Source organism: Telopea speciosissima, chromosome 11 (genome assembly GCF_018873765.1).
Source record: "Telopea speciosissima isolate NSW1024214 ecotype Mountain lineage chromosome 11, Tspe_v1, whole genome shotgun sequence".
Lineage (NCBI taxonomy): Eukaryota > Viridiplantae > Streptophyta > Magnoliopsida > Proteales > Proteaceae > Telopea > Telopea speciosissima.
In genome coordinates this window covers 14,468,952-14,493,766 of record NC_057926.1, presented here as the reverse complement: position 1 = coordinate 14,493,766, position 24,815 = coordinate 14,468,952, and the positions used below count along the sequence as shown (strand labels likewise).

The 24,815-nt window shown below is 40.1% G+C and overlaps 1 protein-coding gene across 2 annotated transcripts in view; it reads right to left on the bottom strand.

Moving 5' to 3' along the window:
• Nucleotides 1-3,223: 3,223 nt before the first annotated feature.
• The window catches only part of LOC122646647, a 39,857-nt gene continuing 18,265 nt past the window's right edge, over nt 3,224-24,815 (bottom strand). For both annotated transcript variants that reach the window (XM_043840239.1, XM_043840240.1), the window contains 3 exons: nt 3,966-4,072; nt 3,798-3,869; nt 3,224-3,711 (listed from right to left, as the gene is read on the bottom strand). In XM_043840239.1, the coding sequence (XP_043696174.1) occupies nt 3,329-3,711; nt 3,798-3,869; nt 3,966-4,072 (562 nt within the window). In that variant the 3' untranslated portion in view covers nt 3,224-3,328. The remainder of the gene's footprint in view (nt 3,712-3,797; nt 3,870-3,965; nt 4,073-24,815) is intronic.

Here is a 24,815-nt window from a genome sequence, read left to right as displayed (position 1 = left end):
GAGTGAGAGCAGAAGAGTGGGCGCTGTAGGTGGGGTGAGGGTGGGTGTGACCACTGGCGTGCAGCGAAGAGGAGAGGGGTGGTCATGCAGGGAGGAGGAGGGTGTGAGGTGGGGTTGTAGATGGAGGGAGTGGAGTTGTTGTTGTGTTGGGGGCAAGGGAGCATATTAGGGAGGGAAAGTGTTGGGTGGGGTTGTAGGGGAGGGGAGAGTGAAAGCGGGAGGGAGGAGTGGGTGAGTGGAGGTGAGGGCAAAGAAGGCCAAGGCCAGACAGAGGAGGGGGATAGACAAAGGGTTGGGGGACAAGATAATGCAAGTACCCAAACACTAGTTTACACGGTTAAAATTGAAAATAATTCTGATTTGGAACAAAACCTGTTAATAAGGTACCCCAAACATTACTTTTCAAACGAGAGATACTCCAAATATCATTTTCTTAAACATTGGACACCTCATTTGTAATTTATCCTTTTGAAAATTTGTAAGGTCCCTCAAGAGTTGAGAGGGAGACTGAAATTAAAAACAGAGAATTTTCTTCTTAAAAAAAAAAAAAAAAAAAATTTAAAAAGGAAAAAACAGATTTTGGTATTGTATGTAATTCTACTGGTGCTTTTTGTAGGAGATGGAGCAATCTACTGAAAATGATTCCAACGTAAAGACTCCATGATGGATACGAATGCATCGGGTAATGCTTCTCCAGAACTTTGAACAATAATTCTCTCTATCCTTTGATTCTTCTACATATAAGACAATGCTTAAGTTTCTCCCAGAAAATTAAACTGGAACTTTCAAGTGTTAAATACCATGCAATTAAGCTGCTTATGAAATGAGGACACTTCTAGATGGTCTTCGTATGTGTACCGAATTGGGTTATACAGATTGTCATATCAGTTTTGATTCTCAGACCATTGTGCATTTTGTCAATCAAAGATTTTGCCCTCTATGGATTTGTTGGTATTGATTCTAGGAGGTTCTTTATTTGATTGGCTTCATTAGAGCAAATCTTTTCTTTTCGTTTCGAGAAAGCAATAGGATGGCTAATTATTTGGCTAATTCTGCATGTATCTCTTTGATGTCCTCTATCTTCTTTGCAGATAAGGATATTCCTCAGGATCTTTGTCGTATTATTCGGGAGGACAAAGCTGGACTTCCATTTTTTCGTATGTAATATTATTTTTAAGTTTTGTGATGGGCAAGGGTGAGGTGACTTGGTTTCAAGTAGAGAGTGATTTTTTCTCCATAGGTTGGGATAAGGCGGGCTATGTCCCCCTTTTGTTTTCATTGGCATCTTAATAAAATTTAAGGGCTTCCTCGGGTCCTAGACAATATTTGGACTAAAAAATAAACTGGTTATGAAGTGGCCAGTTTGCAGATTTACACGTAACAATAAATAGTAATTAACTCAATTGGATCGCCTCCATCATGGCTAAACCTAGAACAGCAAGCCAATCAGCAATATTCAAAATAAATGTTACATCAATGACAGCTCAAAACTAAATCCTCAAAAATAAAGCTTGAGGTGCTTTTTCAATAAAAAAGTGAAACCATTTCCGGGTGCAGATGAAGGCCACATGCTAAAAAAATTTCAGGTGATATGGTTACGGGTATATCGGATTTCTTAAGTTTTGTGCGTGATTTAGGGATATTATTTTTCTATTTTATTTTTTTTTTATTTTATTTTCTATTTTATTTAGGGTTTTTTTATTATCTTTTGTAATCCGACCTCCTTATATAAGGATGGTTTTAGACAAAATAAAATCATCTTAAAATTTTGAATCAAATTAGTTTATTTGCTCTTCTCCCTTGAACGAGATCTAGCCCATATACTTTCTATTGCATCATTGCTTGGTTCAATTCTATTCGATTTGTATTCAATTCTATTACTAGTTCATATTCGTCTTGGAACTATGCCTCTGAGGATTAAATATAGATGAGACAAGTTGAATAAGAGTTGAAGAAGACGAGAGAGAGAGAGAGAGATTAGTATCTTTGATCATGTGTTAGTGGTACTTAAATATTTTAGGGAAAGAAAACGACACCTAGTTGTGCAGCGAATGCTGCCTCTATGTCCAGACACAAGGATGTGCATAATAAACGTCGCACCCCCTAGAAAGATGGAAATGACCAGCGGAGCTGTGGTAATTTCATGCGCCCCTGGTCAATTCGAAAAAATCTTGGTAGAACATAAGTAGGTGCATAGGAAATTCGGTCATTTTAAAAAAAATTTAAATGTAACCTAAGTAGGTAAATGTATTAAAGTTTATCACTTGCCACATTGTAGACAAAAGATAGACAAGAGCAGATCCATGTGATAGAGAATGTGACATTCATGCTGTTGGTTAGATTTCAAGCCCAAATGGGCAGGGGAAGCGGGACCTTTATCTGCTGCTGTAACTGGAGGGCGTTGTTGTGCGCATCATGCGGCGCAGCAGCGACCATGTGTGGATAGTGGGGCCCACTATGCACACATAGCCGTTGCTACGCCGCACAATATGCACAGCAACGCTCCAGTTGCAAAAGCAAATAAAAATTCAGGGAAAGTGGCCTAGGTCAATCCAATTAATATTTCTTTAACCTACAAAAATATCCCATATTGTAATCGTGTAATAGTGGAACTAGTGGGATTTTGTAATCCTCTTTAACTTTACACTAGCTTTTGAGCCACATTGGATGTTTTTGTCGGCCTGAAATCAACTTGGTCAATCAGATGGTGAAGTGTAGGAATCTGTACAATGGCATTTTTTTTTCCCTTTTTTTTAAAAAAAACAATAATAAAATTATTATAAGGCATATCCTATTTGAATCATAGTTGAAAAATCAGGTTTTCTGACTCGACTTGTCTTTCAGAAAAACTTAGTGACTCCGCCTAGTCCCAAATATTAAATGCTACTACACTGCTATGATAAATGAAAATTCTCAAATTCCTGTGTCCTTAACTTCCACTTGGAACGAGGAAAGAAAAAATTTCAAAACCACTGCAAGTGAATAGTTGAAGGCTACAAACTGAAACCATCTTATACCTTCCAAAATATCCAAAAGCTTTCCCATGCAGCTCTGTTTCCATTCCAAATTGGGAAAACAGATCTGCTCACCTGCTTCACTCTGTTATGTCGAAGTATCATGGTGTGAGCATTCATGTAAAGCATCATAATTTCAAAGATGACTTAGTATTGCCACAATACGTATATTTTACTACATGAAACACTATTTTAAAGATCAGTTAGCATCAGTGTGACTTTCTTCAATATCATAATTACAGTAATTTACAAGAGAATTGACAACGAAGAAACAAAGTATATGTATGATATGTCTAAAAATTGGATTTGGGAGCCTAAGTACCACTATTAAAAAGTACATGCTCCTCTTCTACAGCAGTCTCATCTCCAATGACCGAAACCCAAGTCTCAGCTATCTTCTCCAACTTCCCATCCAATATATCAACTAAAGTGAAGGCCCGCGCTGTTCCTTTGGAATCAGGTGCACAAAGAGACATATCATCTGTCATGGAGTTGCTACTGTGTCCTTGTTCACCAATCAATCTTTTCACCCTTGGTACAATAGCTCCGTTAAGGTAAATAATGTTGTCAGCCCCAACCACAATGATCTTTCTAAGACCATTTTGATATGCCAGCTCTTTATGCATATGGCCGAACACAACCAAAGGAATGGAGAATTGGGTAGTTTCTTTCAACTCAGATATCGCTTGTGCAAGATCTGTACCACAAGATTATGTTCTAGACATTGAGGAGCATATATATACACATTGATAAGCATGAATGGCACGACAAAAAAATCTTTACCAGGATCCCCATGGTCGCCACCTACAAATACCCAATCTGCTCCACAGATGTCATTCATCTTAGAGCCTAGACCTGCACACAGCATGAAGGTATGAGTTCTTGGAGGAAAATATCACTTATCAAGGAAAAAGTAGTGAACGTAGCAGCAAAATTGACAGTCTGACACACCTGTAGGTCCATTGTGTGCAAGTAATATTATGGCATGGCCCTCTGGTGTTCCCGAGGCAGCTCTATAAATTTTTTTTGCACTTGTGTCCATGTCATTAACTCCATATCTAATAGGATGTTTCAATAAGATAAACATTAGCTTCTAAAATAATTTTCTCCCGGCCATCAGTCAACTGTGAGCAGAAGATTGTAAGTTCTCTTTCACCCAAAGATAGGTCCATGTGCATCAGAATTACGACGACTCCGCCTTATCCCACCTAAATGGGGTCAGCTACATGGATCCTTGCCCTCAAATCAGCTCTATTTGAGGTTATACTTGATAAAAGGCCTAAGTTATGCATATCTTTCCTCCCCACTTCTCCTAGGGCCATTTTAGGTTTGCCCCTAGCTCTTTTAGTTCCATCAATCTGAATCAAATCACTCCTCCATATTGGACATGGCCATGGCCACCTCAAACAACTTTCTCATACCTTATCATGTGCATCAGAATTAAATAGACAAATTTTACACCACATAGTTTGAAGTTCAAGAGAAACTACATGCACTAGATTAAACAAAATACTCAACTCATGAATCTATCAATTAAACAGCAATAACAAAAAAGTGATTGCACCGCAGATTTAAAAAAACACTAATGCCATGGCTAAAGGGGAAGAAAAAGGGAGAAACCAAGGATATTAATGTCAGATATTATTTTAGTCAAATTCTATTCATAAACAAAATGTATTTACATGTTATGCTCATGCTACCCTTTCTTCAAACAAATCTTAAATGTAATTTTTTCTTTTTTCTTTTCTATGGGGGAGGGGGTAGATCTTAATGTAATGAATAGACAAATAATTTTGCACCCAAAAAAACTTGACAATGGTAATATATTTACTACTCATCCCAATGTTATGATACCATCTCTGGCATACCCCATTCTCATTTGTGCAGGACATTATAACAGGAATCCAAACAAAACAAGTCTTTTGGAGTTGTGAAAAACTATTTTTTTGCTTTGGTTAAACTGGACAACATCAACTCAACTAGCACCATAGAAGCAGAAGCCAGACGGCTTTTTAATGGACTAACTTTTGCAAGTTCACAGGGATGGCACAATGTTTCGGACAAGCTGCAACAAATCATCAATGATCCTATAACTACTCACGACTTTTGAAATTCTCTTTATATTTTTTATCAGCTCAAAACTTTTACTCATACAATTTCTTTTTGTAATATTGGGGATGAAGGGATTTTGGATCTTTTTAACCGCTTGCTGTCAAAGCAAGTACACTACAAATGGGGTTTAATACTGTTGGGACTCTCTCAGACATTCTATCACTTCTTTAATATATATATATTCCTTTTCTATCAAAAAAAAAAAAAAGAAGGAATAGACAAATAAATAACTTGTCAGCATATTTTATTTATTTGAAAATATTCTTTTTAAGAAACATATCACTTACACTCATGTTACTCAATCCAACCCAACAAAACCTTACCCCAACTAGATGGTGCATTCATGAATCATATCACATAATGCATGGAAAAAACTCGGCAGATGCATCAACTTTCAATTTTCAACAGGTAATGCAGAGCATCCGGCTGGTTCAACAGCCCATGTTCAAGCCCAGCCCAGGTGCTGTCCAGCCTGGACTGAAGTAACTCTAGCCCACACAGCAATTTTGTCACGCCCCCATCCCGGCAAAGGATAAAATACTATAAAAGGGATATGACTAGGATGCTTACCAACATCCTAACCACTACCAGGATCTCGATGCAGTGGCCAACTCACAGTCTTAAACCAATATTAAATTACAATAATATCAAAGTGCAGAAAGTAAAGGAATATTACATTCCAAAAGATCATAAATAATCGGAAGCGTTACAAACACAAAAGGATTCAAAGTCTACGTGATAGATAATTTAATGTTTTACATTTCGACCCAAAAGATTAGCTGGAAACTGAAATAGCAGTACTACTACCAAATATATACAATGCTCATGATAAACAAATAACAAAAGATAAAGTTGTGCCCAAATGGCACAGTCCATGAGTGTACACCATCATCTAGGTTCTAAGTCACCGTCTCCACTCAATTCACATCAAAAGGAGGAGCACGATCGAAGCATCACCCGCACACAACTAAAAAGGGTTGCACAACGGGGGTAAGCTCCACTGAGCCAGTGAAGGGATGGGGAATGCACATACAAACAATTTACACATAATCCGTGATGTATGTAAATATTAATATATATTTTCCACCTAACACGCAATTCTAAGTCAAAGGTATATGCTACTATGACAACTCGGGTACACACCATGGGTCACTTATCTTATCACCACAGCGAAACCTCAATTGTCACTAGGGGCCCGCGCCAGCCGTAGTCATCACCACCCAAAGGCAAACCCCGATAACCATTACTACCTTGACTGGCCTCTCTCACTCTCCACAGAATCCGGTGTTTTGGTTACCCAACACTTAAACCCCCGTTGGTAAGGGTCGTAGCATGAGGGAACAAAGATCCTATCCGCAGATATACTACATGCAAGTCATGTCGTCCCGAGAGGTATTTCGGGTGCATCAATGTCCCATTCCACCTATCACCCGGGTACCAACACAGCACGGCGCATACAAACCAATATGGCAAGCAATAGAAGATCACATAAACATATCTAGGGTTCCGGCACCAGTACCTCCCGGCACCATAACCCAACACAGTTCGCATCATCATAATCATCATCATAAATAAGAAATAATGCAATTATGCAATCATGCTTATAATGATGCAAGTAAAAATATACATGTATAGATATAATAAGCAAGTCCAAATAATCACCCAGACCCACTCACATAGTTCGAATATCATTCGATGTGTTTGGTATGGATTGCTTTGATACACGCTCTATTGCACAAGTTAGGTAGCCTAGGGATACGTGAAACATAGTATCAGAAGGTGAGGACGGTTCCCAAGAGGAGCCCCAAGTGTTTTCATCATTTTATACAAAAGACAGCAGGGACGGAGGCAGTCGAGGTGGTTCCGTTCCTGGTTCCACCCAGGCCATGGCCTCAGAATACATGGGACGGATCTACGGACGGAATTATCATCATGGTTCCGTTCGTGCATCCATTCCAAACCCTAAGAAAATATTGAAGGGTTCTGAACTACAGATGGAAGCAGTCAGAGTGGTTCCGTTAGTTGTTCCGCCCAGCCTGAACATGAAATCCTTAAGTCAGTTTGATTCCCAGCCTTCTTCCTTGAGGTCCAATAGCCTCAAGGGCTAGGGGAGAGTATCGTAAACCTTCCTAAGGGCATAATGTCACATATCATTCATTGTTCTTAGGAGATTTCATGGATTGGTCTTACCTTAGGGTTTTCCATTTCTAGGTTGAGGTCATAAATGCCTTAGGACAGCAAGGGGGGTTTTGAGGGCGTCAAGGGTAGACCTTGGCACCACAATAGGTCATTTAATTAGTATATCTAGGGGCACTTTAGGTGGCAATTAACTCCCATTAAAATTTATCAAGTCTTACACAAGCCGTCAAGACGTGGGCGAGGTCACCGGATTAAGGTTATGTTCTAAAGTTGCTGTCAAAACATAACCTCCAAGTTTGGTCCCACTTTTGAGAGTCTTTCATTCGGATTGGGTCCAAGGTTCCTTCATAATAATTGTAACCCTTTAAGTCTAGTTTACAACGCAACTTGAATCACGTCGATACGATATGTATAGACAAAGTTCTGGTAAAAATACTGAGCAGTGGTCAAGCTGTCAGTGACGGACGGATTTACATCGTGGTTCCGTCCCTAGTTCCGTCCACAGCAGAAACGAGTTTTCAACTTCGATATTCCTCCAAATTGGTTCCTAAGGCCATCAATGGCTTCAATGGTTTGTAGGGGTGATTTCGAAGGTTCTATTAACCCTAATGACTCAATGGATTAAGGCATCTATGGTCCGAACCCAATTACTCAACCCAAACTTGGGTTTTGGGTACACCATTGGGAGAATTAAGGGTATGCAATGGCACCCAAAGGGACTAAGACCAAGTCCCAACACAAGAACATTGAGTTCCAAGTGGAACCCAAGCAATTCCCAACCCCAAAAACCAAAACCCTAAACTACCAAATAGAGAAATGGAGAGGGAAATTGGGATGATTACTTACCACCATTGGAGGCAGCAAGAACAAGGCTAGGTGAGCCCCCTTGACCTCCTTCCTTCTACTTCTCCTTCTTCTCCCCTTCTTTGCTTTCCTTTTCTTCTTCCCCTTCTTTCTTCTCCACGATTTGGCTTGGATGAGAATGAAATGAGCTTTGATCTCAAGTTCCCTTTTTATAAAATGAAATGGGCCTTAAGGCCTATTTGCCTAGGTCCTTAAACTTAAGAATCCATTTAATTCAAGTTGGTCGATAGGACCAGTTTGGATGGCAGGCCCAAGCTCTAAAGTACTATGGTCTTAAGGTATTGTTTGGCTAGCCCTTAACACTATTCACTCCATGTATTTAAATGGCCTAGTGAAACCCTGTAAATTTACAATTTAAGCAATACTTAAGGTAATTAGGTCTCAGTAAGTCTTAGTCCAATTTAGTGCTAATTACAGTTGGTAGGTCCCACTCGGCCTAGGTCGCGTACACGAGTACGCCCCGATCAATAACCCCTATCAACCTTCATTACAAGCACCACATAGGGTGAGTTGACCTTAACGCCCTTAGACCGGGTTAGCATCAAGAAGGGGGGCAGGTCATACATATGGTTAGGTGGGGCCCACAACCATTTAATTTAGTCTTTAGGACTTGAATCTCATTAAAGCTTTAAGTGAGCCATGTGGGCCCACCTACATGACCCCACATGAAATGGAAGAATGGGGATGGGGTCCACCATGGCCGGGAACATAGCCACGGTGTCCGGGACATGGGCACGTGGGTCCTTCCCTAGAAAACACACATAACAAGCATGACAGCACGAATGGAACATCGGGCGCACTCACCAGCAGTGGTTCCGTTCGTGGTTCCGTCCTTGCTGTCAAGGCCAAAAACTTAAAGAAAGATGATGGGCTTCGACCCGCACTTCAAAGACTTCAAGGAGGGTATGTGTACCTAACATTTAGGGTTCAAAACTTACCCATTGTGTGGTCCAATCGCCCATCAAGGTGTGAATTTCAATCTTTGTTTCAAGCTTTTCCTTCGACTGTCACAGCTCGAGGTCACAGGTGTCGACCGATGCGGCCCGTTGGCCGCATCGCGACACTCATCAGTACAAATTTAATTTGCCCCGGGAAATTAGGGTGTATTTTGGGCGCGGGTATAACAAATTTCGTGGATTCCTTGGGTGGCCAAATCTGGCCCCACAAGTGAACAACAGTTTTATGGCTTTTCATTTTAGTCGTGATTTTTCATTTCTCTATGTAGATTTATTATTCTTGTTTGTAGTTCCTATGTATGGGAATTGGTTTCTTGATTTTTGGGGGATTGTTTCTATGTATGGGGGATTGTTCTTAGGTATTGGAATTCCATCTAGCTTGGGAATTCCAATAGTCCATTTATTATTAGATGCATGTAACCAAAGGTTTGATTAATCCTTTCCTCCCCTAAATAAAGAAATCGTAGGAGCCTCTTTGGCAGCTAGAATTTTAAAAAAAAAATAGAAATCTTTCTTAAAAAGACCCTACCTTGGGGATCTCAGGTGGGCTGTAGACTCAGTAAATTACATCCAAGGTGGACCTCCTTAGGGGTGGCCATAGTTGTCATGGCGTCACCATGACACCGCCATGGCGTCCTAGCGATGGAAAAGGGTGCATATCAACCAACGATATGGTAGATGCACAAATATCGACCGATATGGCCACCATGGACGCCATACCACAATATATGGCCATATCGGGCGATATTCCTATTTCAGTGTATAAAACTTAAGTTTTTAAAAATTTATTTGTTTTTAAACCATTTAAGAGCTTAACTGCCTTTTCCTTAATGGGTATTAGAGGTGTAACTTGAAATACACATTAACATAAAAGAAAAAAAAAATAGTGTTAAAAAGTCTAAAAACTAAAATCCCTAATTCCTAAAACGAAAACCCTCGACTCCCCGATTCCTCTCTGGCATCTGCGCAACTGCAAGCGGCAACTCTGCAACTCGAGACTCAATTCTTCCATCATCTCTTCTAGTTCCGGCAAGGCAGCAACTCGACTCTTCCGGCAAGGTACTCCCTAGTCTTCTACTTCTCTGTTTTCCTCTTTTTTTTTCTTTTTTTAGTTTTAACGCCTGCTACTGCTCCCCCCCAACAACAGCTCGACTCATCCAGTTCTGGCAACCATAGCTAGACTCTTCCGACAAAGTAAGTTACTAAGTCCCTACTCCGGTACGGTACTCCCTAGTCTTCTTCTTCTTCTACTGTAGTCTGCAACTCGAGTCCTCGACTCTTCTTTTTTTTTTTTTTTTCTTGAATGCTTGGACTGCTTGGTTAACTGCTCTAATGCTCTTCTTCTTCTCTGTAATAGTGTAATCTGTAACGCCTATGCTTCCATTTTTTTTTTTGGCTTGAATGCTTGGTTAAGTGGCTGCTCTTCTTCTTCTACCGTAGTCTGCAACTCAATTCTGCTTTTTTAATTTTTGCTTGAATGTTCTTCTACCGTAGTTTGCTCTAGTGCTCTTTTTGTTTTTTGCTTGAATGTTCCAACACAAACTTTCTTCTTTGTAGTATGTAACGCCTTAACAGGCTGCTTCTCTTTTTTTTTTTTTTTTGCTTTGTAATCCATGTTTTCATACTTTCATATACACTAATGGATATTACACTTTCACGAATTAAACCATAGTAGATTAGTAGTACACTTTTCATGTTGATTTTTTATGTTATAGGGTATATATTATAGCATACTAAATGACATTAAAAATAGAGAAAATAAAAAATAAAACATAGTAGACATGATCGCCATGGCAACGCCAAAGCGGGCGACATGTAGATATATTGATTAGACACCCTTCCACCGACTTGGATCGCCGTGACGATGTGACAACTAAGGTGGTGGCATTGGTGGAACTCCAAGAGCGAGGGCACTAGTGGATCTCTAGTTGCCAAATACCTATCCTAATTATCTCTTCTTACTTTTTAAGTTAATCTCTTCAGTTCCTCAACATCAACATCAAAATTTTCAAGTCAGCCTAAGAATTATCTATCTCACTTTACAACCTCTCTCTTCACCCTTCTTTCACTTGCAGCCCTCATCCCATAAAGTCCCCCCTCCTCTCAATCGTGGCCCCTTTTCCTATTCCCCCTAATACCAGATTTCGACCCTGGCAGCAGCCATCTTTGTTTGCATCAAATTGGTATTAGAGACATGTCTGATGAGGAGAATAACTCCCGATCCCTTGAAGAAATTTCTGCTACCATAAGACAAGTCCTTGACTCCATGCAAGCCATGTCAGCTCAAAGACTAGCTATAGAGCAGCGGCAACCTTCTACTTTTCATCCTCCACACAACAATATAGAGGCTGAAAGTGAGCATCATCCACCACCAGCTGGCTCTTATACTGCCGGAAGAGTTCCTCTGAGACCCAACACCTATGCTCCACCACCACCACATCATCCACCAACTTTTGAAGATTACATGCGATCATACTTTGATCAAAATGCTGGTCAACCTCCCCGAAGGCAAGATGATACTCATTAAGTCAAGATAGAGTTGAAAGAATAAAATGCTCGATCCCCAGGTATTTCTTGACTGGCTGAATGTTGTAGATGATTATTTTGAATGGTATGAGATGCCCGAATTAAGAAAAAACAAACTCGTCAAGACCAAACTCATTGGTCCTGCTCGAGAATGGTGGAAAATGCATGAGAAAAGAATGATTACTAAAGGCACTTCCATCACATCGTGGGAAGAAATGAAAGATGACTTGAAGGAAAACTACCTTCCTCCATTTGTTGACCGATTGCATGACCAGTTCAATACCTTGAAGCAAGGTACCATATCTGTGGCTGAATATACAGAATCATTTTCTGCCCTACTTTCACGTTCGGGAATTGAAGCAAGTGATGCCCAATTAATGTCCTCAAATTCAAGCTTGGTCTCAAGCCTGAAGTAAGGAAAGCTATGGGTACTACAACTCTCTATGATATTAGGACTGCTATCAAAAGGCCTTAGAAGCAGAAGAATTAATGAAGCTGCCCTCTAGGTCTTATGAGGCCCCTTTTTATGGAGGACCTTCCCATCTCCAAGCTGCAACTTATAGAGCACCTTTGTTACACCCGCTCCCAAAATACACCCTAATATCTCGGGCCAAATTGAATTTTTACTGATGGGTGACGCCACAATGCCAACGGTCAACACATGTGACCTTGGACCGTAACAGTCAAAGGGAAAACTCAAACACAAGGATTGTATTCACACCTTGATGGACGATTGGACCACACCATGGGTAAGCTTTGAACCCTAAATGTTTGGTATACATACCCCTCGAAGTCCTTGATGTGTGGGTCAAAGCCCCACATCCCCTACTGTTGATTTTGGCCTTGACAGCAGGAACGGAACCACGAACGGATCCACTGCTGGTGAATCCGTCAATCCTGTCATGCTTGTTTTGCTGTTTTCTTATGTGGGACCCACGTGCCCGTGTCTCGGACACCGTGGCTACATCCCTGGGTATGGTAGACCCCACCCCCATCCTATCCTTACCTAATTGAGTTATATAGGTGGGCCCACATTGCCAATTAGAGCTTTAATGGGTTTTGGATATTTGGGCTGCCAACCAAACTAGCCCTAAGGCCCATTTCATTTTATAGCCAATAAGTTCTTTTTAGGTTTGAGAAGTTGGGTTGGTTCAAAGGAAGCATGTGGTTCAAGGACCATGGGTTTAATCTTGGTCCAATAGTTGGACCATGGCTTGTTGTAGGAAAAAAAGGAATAAAAGTAAGGGTAGTTTAGGGAGTTACCTTTTGTTGTTTATTTCAGCCTTAAGAGGGTAAATAGGGGGGAGAGAGCTCATTCGTAGAGCTTTCCATTCTCTTTCTTGCTGAAAACGAAAGTGGAGAAGGAGAGAGGGAGAAGGGGAAATCAACTCCCTACTCACACCCTCTTCCTCCCCTCTTGCTGTCCGGACAGGGAAAGAAGAAAAGAAAGGAAAGAAGGAAGAAGGAAGAAGAAAAAGAAGAAAAGGAAAGAAGGGTAGAGAAGGAGAAGGAGGAGGAAGGAGGTCCAGGGGGCTCACCTAGCCTTGGTTCTTGCTTCCTCTTTGCTTGTGAGTAATCTTCCCAACTCTCCCTCTCTATTTCTCTAATTGCTAGCTTAGGATTTTGGATCTTGAGTTTGGGTTTGGCTTGGGTTCCACTTGGGACCCAATGCTCTTGTTGGGGATGATTCTAGTCCCTTGGGATGCCTTTGCACACCCTTGCACCTCTCTTTGAAGTGCCATTCAACCAAACCTTGCAAACCTAGGTTTTTCACCCAAAATCCCAAGTTTGGGTTGGGTAATTTGTGCTATTAGGGTTATTAGGACCCTAATGAACTTTAGGAACCATCCCTACAAGCCCTTGAAGCCATTGAGGGCCTTGGGGATCGATTTGGATGAGGTTCAGAGTTGAAAAACTCGTTTCTGCTGCGAACGGACTCAGCGACGGACTCACCATCATGCTTCCGTCCGTGGTTCCGTCCCCTCTCGGGTGTGTCTCAGGGTTCGAATGGATGCACGGACGGATTCACATGAGTGCCTCCGTTCGTGAATCCATCCGCTGTTGACAGCTTGACTGATGCTCAGTATTTTAGCCATAACTTTGTCTATACATATCGTATCGACGCGATTCAAGTTGCGTTGTAAAATAGACTGAAAGGGCTATATTTCCTATGAAGGAACCGTGGACTCAATCCAAATAAAAGACCCTCAAAAGTGGGCCCAAACCTAGCTGAAATGTTTTGACCACAACTTTAGAGCATAACTCTAATCCGGTGACCTCGCCCACGTCGTGGCTGCCTATGTAGACTTAATAATTTTAATAAGGGTTAATTACCACCTAAAGTGCCCCCTAAATATATGTTAATTAAGTGACCTATTTTGGTGCCAAGGACTACTACCCTTGATGCCTTAAGCCCCTCTTCCTCTTTGGTTTTAGGGACTAGAATCCTTGAAATTGGAAGTTTGACCCAGGTTTTCATGTAGAACCCAAAGGTATGGACCTAGTCTAGGCTTCTTGTTTGAAGCCTTGCCCTTTTATTTCACCCAACATTGCGCCTATTTCTGAAACCCCCCTTTTCATCTTTGGGTTTCAATACCCTAGAGCAACTCTAGACTTTGGATTCTTGATGTTTGGTCTATTGAATCCCCCAACGCTTGAAAGGCCTCTATTGCAACTTCCTTGCTGTCCTAAAGGACTTGTGACCTCAACCTAGAAATGGAAAAGCCCTAAGGTGATTCCAAACCCTTGAATCCCCAAGACTAATGCCTAGGCTAGGCCATGGTAGCCTTGTTGGACCTTGAAGTGATCCTTTTGGATCCTATGGTCCCAATACCTTTAATGATGAAGATTGGAAGTGAAAGACTTGAGAATTTCGTGTTCAAGCTTGAACGGATCCAGGAACGGACCTAGACTGTTGCCTCAGCTCCTTAGTCCGTTCGTGCTGTGTTTTGTTATACACAATAGTAACACTTGGGGAATCCTAATGGGATCCCTCTACACATATTCTAACACTTGCTCTGGCACCTTTAGGCTGTCAAGCTCATACTGGAGAGCGTGTACCAAAGCAAACACTAATAGACACCCCGAACATTACACGAATCATTGGTGAGTGGGGGTTGGACTTTGTTTGATCATTAAGGAAATGATTCTATGTTTAAATGATATGTTTTGTTGCAATCAAGTTACTTATCACACTTCATGCATAACACATATTTGCATTATTTACCTATGATTATGTTCATGTACATGTTAGTTGATGGCTATACATTGTGATTGTGTTGGAATGGATGAAATGATAATGTGGTTGTTTAATATCTCTTATCATCTATTATATTTGGCCTGTCATGTGTCGTGTCGTGCTGGTACCCGGTGATAGATGGTATGGGATGTTGATGCATCCGAAATACCTCTCGATACGATAGTTTCATATAGCATTTTGCATATTGGGTTTGTAAAATGTGATAAAAAAGATACGGGTGGTAAATGTGTGAGTTCCTATACCATGATCGCCTTATTGATAATCCAACCTGGGGATCGAGGGTATGTTCCGGTACCGTGGTTTGGGATTATCGGAGGTTTGCTGGGAGACTGGTGGTGTGTTCCAGGACCGGCAAGCTTCCACTGACGTAGTTAGGGTTATACTGTTGGGGATCGAGGGTATGTTCCGGTACTAGGGATATATCTCTACTATGTCGTAAATTAATGGCGTTGTATCGTTGGGGATTGAGGGTAAGTTCCGGTACCAGGGATATAGTTCCATTACTCTACACAACATAGCATTCATGCATATTGTATTCCTTGATGTATGTTGGTCTATGACCGTTGATACTTCTTTTCTTTTTGTTGCTTTTGATATTGTATTCCTTGATGTATGTTTCCTTCCTTTCTCTGTACTATCAAACGACTTCTATTATAAGAACTTTTAAACTTAAGGATAATCCACCTTATGTATTTATTATCATCGTAGTTATTTTCCTTAAATGAGAATCAACAGTAATTATTACAAGTCTTCCGCAATTCTGATATTAGTTCTCATTCTCGTTTGTGTGACTGTGAGGTAAGCCACTGCGTCCGTGATCCTGGAGGCGGTTTAGGATGTTGGTAAGTATCCTAGTCATACCCTTTTTATAGTATTTTATCCCTTGCCGGGATTAGGGTGTGACAACCTCCCTCATCAAATCAGCAAGGTTCTTCCTCAAGAACTGATTACAAAAGAAAGACCCCTATGCAGTCTGGTTCTGGATCTGATACGTGTTACTACTGTAACCAAGCTAGGCACATTGCTAAGTATTGTCCCCAAAAAATTAAGCCTACCAATGCTGTGGTAGCTAGTCATGAGACTGATCATGAAGTAGAAACCAATGATGGCATACCTTTCTACACTAATGAAAATGAGGTCAATAGTGATGATGAATTTAAATATACCCAAGCAATGCATGTTATACATCGACTTCGAGTGGTTGATGATAATTCTGACCACGAGGTTGAGGTCACTAATGATTTGCCTTGATCTTTGCTGCCAAACTCAAGCTGAAGACAACAAGAGTGTTATCGAGATTCATGTGAGTAACATGTGAGAGGGTAGTTTAGTCATGTTTTTATTTATTTTTATGTTTGATTTCACTATTTTACCCTTAATGAATATATAATGAAGTTTAGTGAGAGATTACACACATTGTGTAACTCTCGGCCTGCACATCTTCTCTTCCTCTCGTTTTCTCTTCTCTTCTCTTCTCTTTCTTTTCCTCTCATTATTGACATGGCATCAGAGCATTAGGCACTGTCACAGCTCTCTTCGATTATCCTCTACACTATTTTGAAATCTAATATTGAAGATTGAAGGGTTTGTGAGAGATTGAAGTTTTGCGGCTTCCTCTATTTTTCAGTTGAAGGGGTGCAGCACCCTATGCTGTTTTTTGGACTTGTTTAGACACTAGTTCATGTTCTAAATTAAGAACTAGGTCTCTCTTTTCGTTGTGGAAGTATTTTATTGAGTTTGATGGAGTAAATGTTGCAGTGGAAGCTGAAGATTAAAATCGACAACACTTGTCAAGGTTTTAGAGATCGATTTTTCAGGGTGAAAGAAAAATCGATTTTTCAAAGGCTTTGGATCGGTTTTTGGATCCTATTTGTTTGATTGAATTTTTTGGAAGTGTACTTGACTGTTTCGACTATTACTTGGAATCAGATTTTTTGTGGAGCATCTTCTCTTGGAATCGATTTTTGTCAGGGTTTTTTGACCAAAACAATTTTTTGTCAAGGTTTTTAAGGTTCGAATTTTCTAGAATTTTATCTCTTGTTTTTTACATCTTTACTCCATCGATTTGATTTTGCATAATGGATGATCATTCGAAGTCGGTGATGACCGAAGTTTTCTCTTCCTCCAATCGTATTACTGAAAAGAAATTGGAGGGGCACCAACTTTCAACAATGGAGGAAAATTGTTAAGTTGGTTTTGACGGGACGTGATCAGCAAGATCACTTATTTAAAAATAAACCTGATGATGACCCCTTATGGGGTATTGTTGATGCTAGAATCTTGGGACAGATGTTGAATTCTATGGAACATCAGATTGTCGATTTGGTGACACACATTGATACTGTTAAGGAGTTGTGGGAGTATCTTAATGTTTTGTATTCTGGACAAAACAACATTTCCCGCATTTATGAGTTGCCCCAGGAGTTCTATAGGGTTGATCGAAAGGATCGTCCTTTGACCCAATACTTTGCTGATTTTAAAAGGATGCATGAGGAGCTTAATTCACTTCTTCCTATTACTTCTAATGTGGAAGAAATGCAAAGTCGGCGGGAGCAGCTTGCTGTTATGGGGTTTTTGGGAGGACTTGGGAAGGAGTTTGATTCAATCTGTTCCCAAATTCTTGGTGGTGACAAGGTAGCTACATTGTCCGAAACTTTTTCTAGAGTTTTGTGTACTTCTCATGAGAATTCTACTGCTGTTGATACATCAGCTTTGGCATCTTTTCCACCCAACCATAGGCCCAATAGTGGGGCTGGTAATGGTGGTAGTGGTAATAGTGGTGGTGATCGTGGACGTGGGGCTGGTTCTGGTAAACCACCTACTTTGGGTACTCAGGGTACTTCTAATGGTTCGAATTTGGTGAAGACTTGTCACCATTGTGGTCACCCAGGACATATCCAGCGTTTTTGTTGGAAACTTCATGGCAAACCATCTCAGCAACAGTTTGCCAATTCTACTACTACTAAGTCTATTGTTTCTCCATCTCCACAGCCAGAGGGTAAGACTGTGAAGATGTCTGATAAGGAGTATGCTCGTTTCACCCAGTTTCAGATTTCTCAGTCAACCTAGCCTTCAACTGCCACCTTTGTTCAGACAGGCAATGCCACTGCATGTATTTCGACTGCTACATCTTGTCCTGGATCATTGATTCAAGGGCTTCGGATCATATGACTAGTGTTTCAGACTCTCAGGTATACTTTCCTCCTTCCAAAAGTCTTCATCTAGTGTTACTTTAGCTGATGGTTCCTTAGCTAAAGTGACTTGTACTGGCACTGTTCATATTACACTTTCTTTGTCTTTGTCTTCAGTTCTCTATTTGCCTGATTTCTTTTTGAATCTTTTATCGGTTAATCGACTTACCAAAACCTATAATTGTTCCGTTACCTTTTTCTCGGACTCTTGTGTATTTCAGAATCTTACGACGAAGAAGATGATTGGTATAGGTCGTGAGTCGAGGGGGCTTTATATACTTGAGGACACTTCATCTATGGAGTGTACCAGTGTGGCATCACCCCACCAGATTCATTGTCGTTTGGGTCATCCTTCGTTGGAGAGTTTGAAGCTTCTTAATAGTTGTTTTCGGTCACCATCTAGTTTAAATTGTGAGTCCTGTCAGTTTGGGAAACTATACCGTGTGAGTTATCCTCCTAGAGTCAGAGTCAATAAACAGTCTGACCAACCTTTTTTTTTAGTTCATTTAGATGTATGGGGTCCGTGTCCTGTCATTTCTACACTGGGATTTCGTTACTTTGTAACCTTTGTTGATGACTATTCCAGGGTTACCTGGCTTTATTTAATAAAAAATCGTTCTGAATTATTTTCCATCTTTTGTGCTTTAGTGAATGAGGTAAATAATCAATTTCGGACTCCTTTGCGTATCTTTCGTAGTGATAATGCTAAGGAGTATTTTTTCTGCCCCTTTTGCTGAATTTATGGTTCAACATGGTATTATTCATCAATCCTCTTATGCTTACACCCCACAACAAAATGGTGTCGCCAAGAGAAAGAATTGGCATTTAATGGAAGTTACTCGCTCTCTTTTATTTGAGATGAAAGTGGCTAAATCATTTTGGGCAGATGTTGTTTTAACCTCATATTACCTTATTAATCGCATTCCTTCCTCTGTTTTATGTGGTGGTATCAAGGATTTAAGTATCGGTATCGGGTATCATATCGGTCAGGCGATTTTAAGAGACGTATCGTATCGTATCGGAGATACGTATCGATCGATGCAAAAACGCATGAAAATGATCAAAATACACATGAAAATACACTTTTGGACACAAAAAATAATATAAACAAGCAATTTGTGTCATATATCATGCATATATACTAAGAATTGTGAATAATCAATAACCAGACAAGTGCGGCACTTTGAAATTGTTATAAAAGATTAAAAGATGAAATTCCTTACATGTAGAGTCACTCTATTGCCATGAAGAATGTCGGGGTAGATCAAAGTCATGTCTGTAAGGGTCTTTAACAATAGGAGCGACTAAGATGATGTTGTGTACTGTCCGAACATAAGCACAATACTGAGCCCAGTCAAAATACTGATGGTAGTGACTCTCCCACTCATAGTAGAATCGTGTGTCTTGCTCGGAGTGGCTAATGTCACGACAAGACTAGGTTGTGCTTGTGCTTGATTCTCTCCGTATCCATAACTTCCATACCCTACAGAAGCCCCATGTCCATAGCCTGAAGAAGAACCTGATGCATAATGCCCATGGCCTGATGAAACACCAGCATAATCAGAACTAATGCTAAGTGACTCCATGCCACTCATAAGCACATCACTATCATATGGATTGTGGGAGCGCTTGGTAGACTTGCCCTTATGCGGCTTCCGCGAGTAAGTCTTATGGCCAGTAGGCTCAGGACCATGATCCATATCTTGGGTAGTATGTGTGTATCCTGCCTCACATGTGAACTGAACCCCAGCACGATGTTGTGAAGCCTCATGGCCACCACCACTACCTCCAACACCATGGCCACCACCACTACCATCATCATCATCGTCATCATCATCATCATCATCATCAGCAGCAGCAGCAGCAGCAACAGAACCACCACCTCTATCACCATCACCATCATCATCACCATCGTCGTCTTCATCCTCATCATCAACATGTTGTTGAGTTCCTCCATACGGATGACCTGACCTCGTCCTCCTGACCAAACCTTCTTCAGAGCTACTTTCATTTTCTTCAACATTAGGACAAGGATCTTGTGATGGTGGCTGTGTTGCATCCTCATCCATCTGTTGAATGATGCTCTCTATCACTGGATCAGGTTTGGTTGTCTGGCGATCCTCACTTAATTGATCCATCACCAATACCTTATCGGTATCTTCTATCCATGCTCTAACTGGATCTTCATCGTCAAGTAGGTGGTTGATGTCGATTGGGTTGACATATACATCATCTCCTTCTCTTTCCAGCTCTAAATATTTAAGCTTCAGCTTCATGTTGTAATGGACATACACTAGCTTCTTCAACTTTGAATAACTGAGACGATTCCGGGGTTTGGTGTGTATCAATCCGAATGTACTCCAGTTACGTTCGTAGCCACTAGAGGATGCCGTCAGGGATAATACTCGAATTGCAATTCGGGTTAAGTGTGGAGCACTAGTACCCCCATAATTGAGCTACCAATCAGCTGCACAATAATAAATGAAATATTAAAAGACAAAACCTTAAAACAAATTTTAAATTATATAATAAATTAGGTAAACCTAACTTACCTGGGCGTTGTGTGCTCCTAGCATGGATAGCCATTCTATCAGCAAAACCACGAGTGGCCTCCCGAAAATACTTAGCCTAGAGAGGTATTAAAAAAATATATATATTAGTTTCACTTCCACCAATCACTCTATTCTTGGTTTCAATCATTTATACAACTAATTTAGCTCTAACCTCATCCATGGCAAGTGTGGCCTTCGCTACATCTGGCTCCATTCTGTTCACAACATTCCTTAGGGCACGCAATAGATCCGGTCTACACCCTATATCATTGGAGTATTGGATATCCGGATTCAAATAATATGCTGCACATGGTTTGTAATGGATGGTTAGAAACCTAGAAATTCTAATAATAAATAAATAAATAGTAACTTACTAACTACTAAGTGTTTAAAATGAAACCAAAGTCGTATACATATAAGATTACCTGCCCAATGAACATCTTGAACCAACATATTTTCCCATCGATCGGATATAATCTTCAAATACTTCTTGTTTGATGTTGGGTTATTCTCATGTATTTTTCTCTTCACACATCCCATGGCCTCTACCATCTTACCCATGGTCTGCTCTTTATCCCCATCAACCTCTCTAAGCAGACAAAAGAGTGGCATCATAACATTATAAAGTCGGCCCATTGCAGCCCAAAACTTTGAGGAGGTGACAAGATCTTGAACAAATCTCCCAATTTCAGACCTTGCATAATTGCTAGTCAACCACTCAGTAGAGGTGAACATCTGTAGCAGCCCATGCTTTCGGAAAATGAGGCTATCAATTGCAATGTAATTTGTTGCAAATCTTGTTGTTGCAGGCCTCACTAAATCCCCTTGTGTGTAACTCCTCATCAATGCCAAAACCCAACTACGGTTGTAAATAAAGTTGGTGATTTTCCTTGCATTATCAACCAACTTTTGGACCTTGGGCAATTCTCCTATGTCCTTAAACATCAACTCTATGCAATGAGTTGCACATGGTGTCCAAAATAGATGTTGCCTCTTTAACATAAGCAACTGACCAGCCTTCTTGAAATTTGCTGCATTGTCAGTTACTACTTGGACAACATTTTCTTCTCCTATGTCCTCCACAACTTCATCCATTAACTTGTACAAGTAGTTGGCATCTTTGATTTCACTAGATGCATTGACCGACTTGTGGAAGATCGTCCTTCCATCACAGTAGATAAGAAAATTGATGATGGATAATCTTGTTGGTCCACTCCATCCATCACACATGATGGTCACTCCATATAATGGCCACTTCTCCTTGAACCTCTCTACATACTCATGCACCTCTTGGACAATATCATCCAAGTAAGGCCCAGCAATCTCATGAGGTGTGGGTGGCTTAACATTTTTCCCACACCGCTGAATCTCCTTTACCATGGCCTTGAAGTGGGGATCTTTGGCCTTATGTGGTGGAATCATAGAACTGTGGAACCATCTGGAGATTGCTTTGCCTATCCTTTTACTAAGTGTTTTGGGTTGAAAGCTTTCTTCAATCCTCTGTTGGCTAGCATCCCTTGCTCTATAGACATTAGGATCCATGTCTCTGATATCTGGGCTCTTCTTTCTCTTACCCTTACCACTCTTTGTAAACCGATCAAACATCCCCTTCACACTGGTTGCTCTACTAAGGCCAACAGGCTGCTTACCCTTACTTAGAGATGGACGACAAGAGGAGCCAACACCAATATCTACAGGGCCCTGGCTAGGTCGAGCTAATTGACTTCTAATCAATTGCTCAGCTCTCCATTGTTGCTCTTTTGCTTCATGTCTTGGTTGTTTCATCGCCAATGCCAACTCTAGGTCCTCCTCTACTTCCATATCCGATCCTTCATAATCTTCAAAATCTTCCATTAAATTTTTCACCAATGCATCAACATCATCATGTGCTTGCTTGGATTTTTTTTTGGAATCTCTAAGGTGTTTTTGCATTGCCCTGCTTAACTCTACAGGGCACTTTGTACACTTGGAAACATTTCCATATCCTCCTGCCATGTGCTCTTTTTGCCGAGTTACCCCACCTCCAAGATGTTGGGTGTCGCGAAGTTGCCTTGTGTATGCAATCTATTATTGTTTATTTTGGTACAATAAGACCACCCAATGTCTTGTTGTCGCGGCATCGTCCTAAATACCAAACAAAAGTAGATAACTATATAAGATATATATTAAACAATATTCAAATCCACACATCAATAATTTATTATTTATACAAGTATAGACAGACATTATGATGCATATCATGCATTGCGTCATCTTCTTTTATTTACTACCTAGTAAAGTTGCCCTAAACAATAGTTAAACATTTTTATATTTTCTACAACTAGTTACACATTATTTAATTTTTTAAATAATGAAAAAAAATGACATAATGTACTACATATATGAATCTAAGTCTTTGATTCTATTTCAGCCAATTATACATTTTATCAAACTATAATGAAAGAGTATAGATGGAAAAATCAGATTTTTTACATTTTTTTAAGTATTTTATAAATTCAGAAAATACCCAAAAAAATATATATATACAGATTCTAGGGTAAATGTATAATCTTCTTGGGATGTCATACATCTATACATAATGTACTCCATATCTTATAAACATTACCATTTGTTTTAAAGTTAAGAAGAAAAAATATATATTTTCATTTTAAAGAAGGAATTTTCGGTTTTGGGTAAAAATGGTCAAAGAAACATGGATTTGAAACCAAATCTTTGTAAATGCATACAAAGAATGCAATTTCTATGTTTGTTTAACATATTCTCTTTGATTCATACCAAAAAACATACCAATAATCAAAGATTAAAGCAAAAGATTCAAGTTTTTTTCAAAAAACTTACCTAACCCTTCAAGAACAGCTTTTGAATTCGAATGTGGGCTGTTAGATCCACCAAGTGATGTGATTTCAGCTCCTCTAAGTTCATTTTTGGCAAAGAATTGAAAGCCCTCAAGAAATCTTACCCAAAAAGCAAGTTTAAATGTGTTTTTGGAAGGGTTTCTCAAAGCTGAAAGAGCTTTTTTCCACCAGGACTGCTAGAAATCGAGTTTTAGGTGAAAAGAATGAAATGGCCATGTGTTTTTTAAGTTAACGATACGTATCGAGTCGTCTCGATATGTATCGGTATGTATCGGTCGATACATATCAATACATATCGAGACGACTCGATACGTCTCGATACATATCATTTTTTAAATATAATAAAATAATCTTTTTTAAAAACTCTCGACTGTATCGATACGTATCGATCGTATCGTATCGTATCGGTACGTCTCGGTCGATACGTCTCGATACAGTCGAGACATTTGCATTTTTAAAAAAAAAGATACGTCTCGGCCTGTATCGTATCGACCACGACCGATACCGAGACGTATCGGCCGAGACGATACGATACGGTCCGAGACTTAAATCCTTCGGTGGTATTCCCTTTTCTTTGTTGTTTCCTTCTATGTCATTGTTCGTTTTACCACCACGGGTATTTGGTTGTGTTTGTTTTATTCATGATCATCGTCCTGGTGTTTCAAAGTTGGATCCTAAAGCTCTCAAGTGTATATTTGTTGGTTATTCACACACCCAAAAGGGTTATCATTGTTATTCTTTTGAGTTACAAAAATATTTTGTTACTGCTGATGTTTCCTTCTTTGAATCCATCCTATGATGGTTCGTCTTTTACTGTGTCTGAGTTGGATGATGTTCTTCCCGTTTCCATTATTCAGTCTATTGTTCACCATGTTCCACAGGCTGCCTCATCACAAGCACCTCCACCTATTGTGTTTCAAGGTCACTACAAGAAAGTATGGGTTCCCCCCGTTCCCACATGTTCTGCTCCATCTACTTCTTTGCCGGCAGATCCTAAAATAGGTACTACTGCTCCTTTGGAACCTCCTTCTGATCTTGATATCCCTATTGCTCATCGTAAGGGTGTTAGGTTTTGTACCCAATACCCCATTTCTAATTTTGTTTCCTATGCTAGTTTATCTTCCATCTTCATTCTCTTTTACAAACCGTTGAAAATCACCCTGTTCCAAAATCTGTCGCAGAGGCATTGTCTAGTCCTGATTGTAAGGCTACTATGAATGAGGAATTGTTGGCATTGGAGGAAAATCAGACTTGGGATCCTGTTCCCTTACTCTCGGGTAAATCTACCATTGGCTGTCGTTGGATGTATGTGATGAAAGTGAACCCTAATGGATCCTAAGCTCGTTA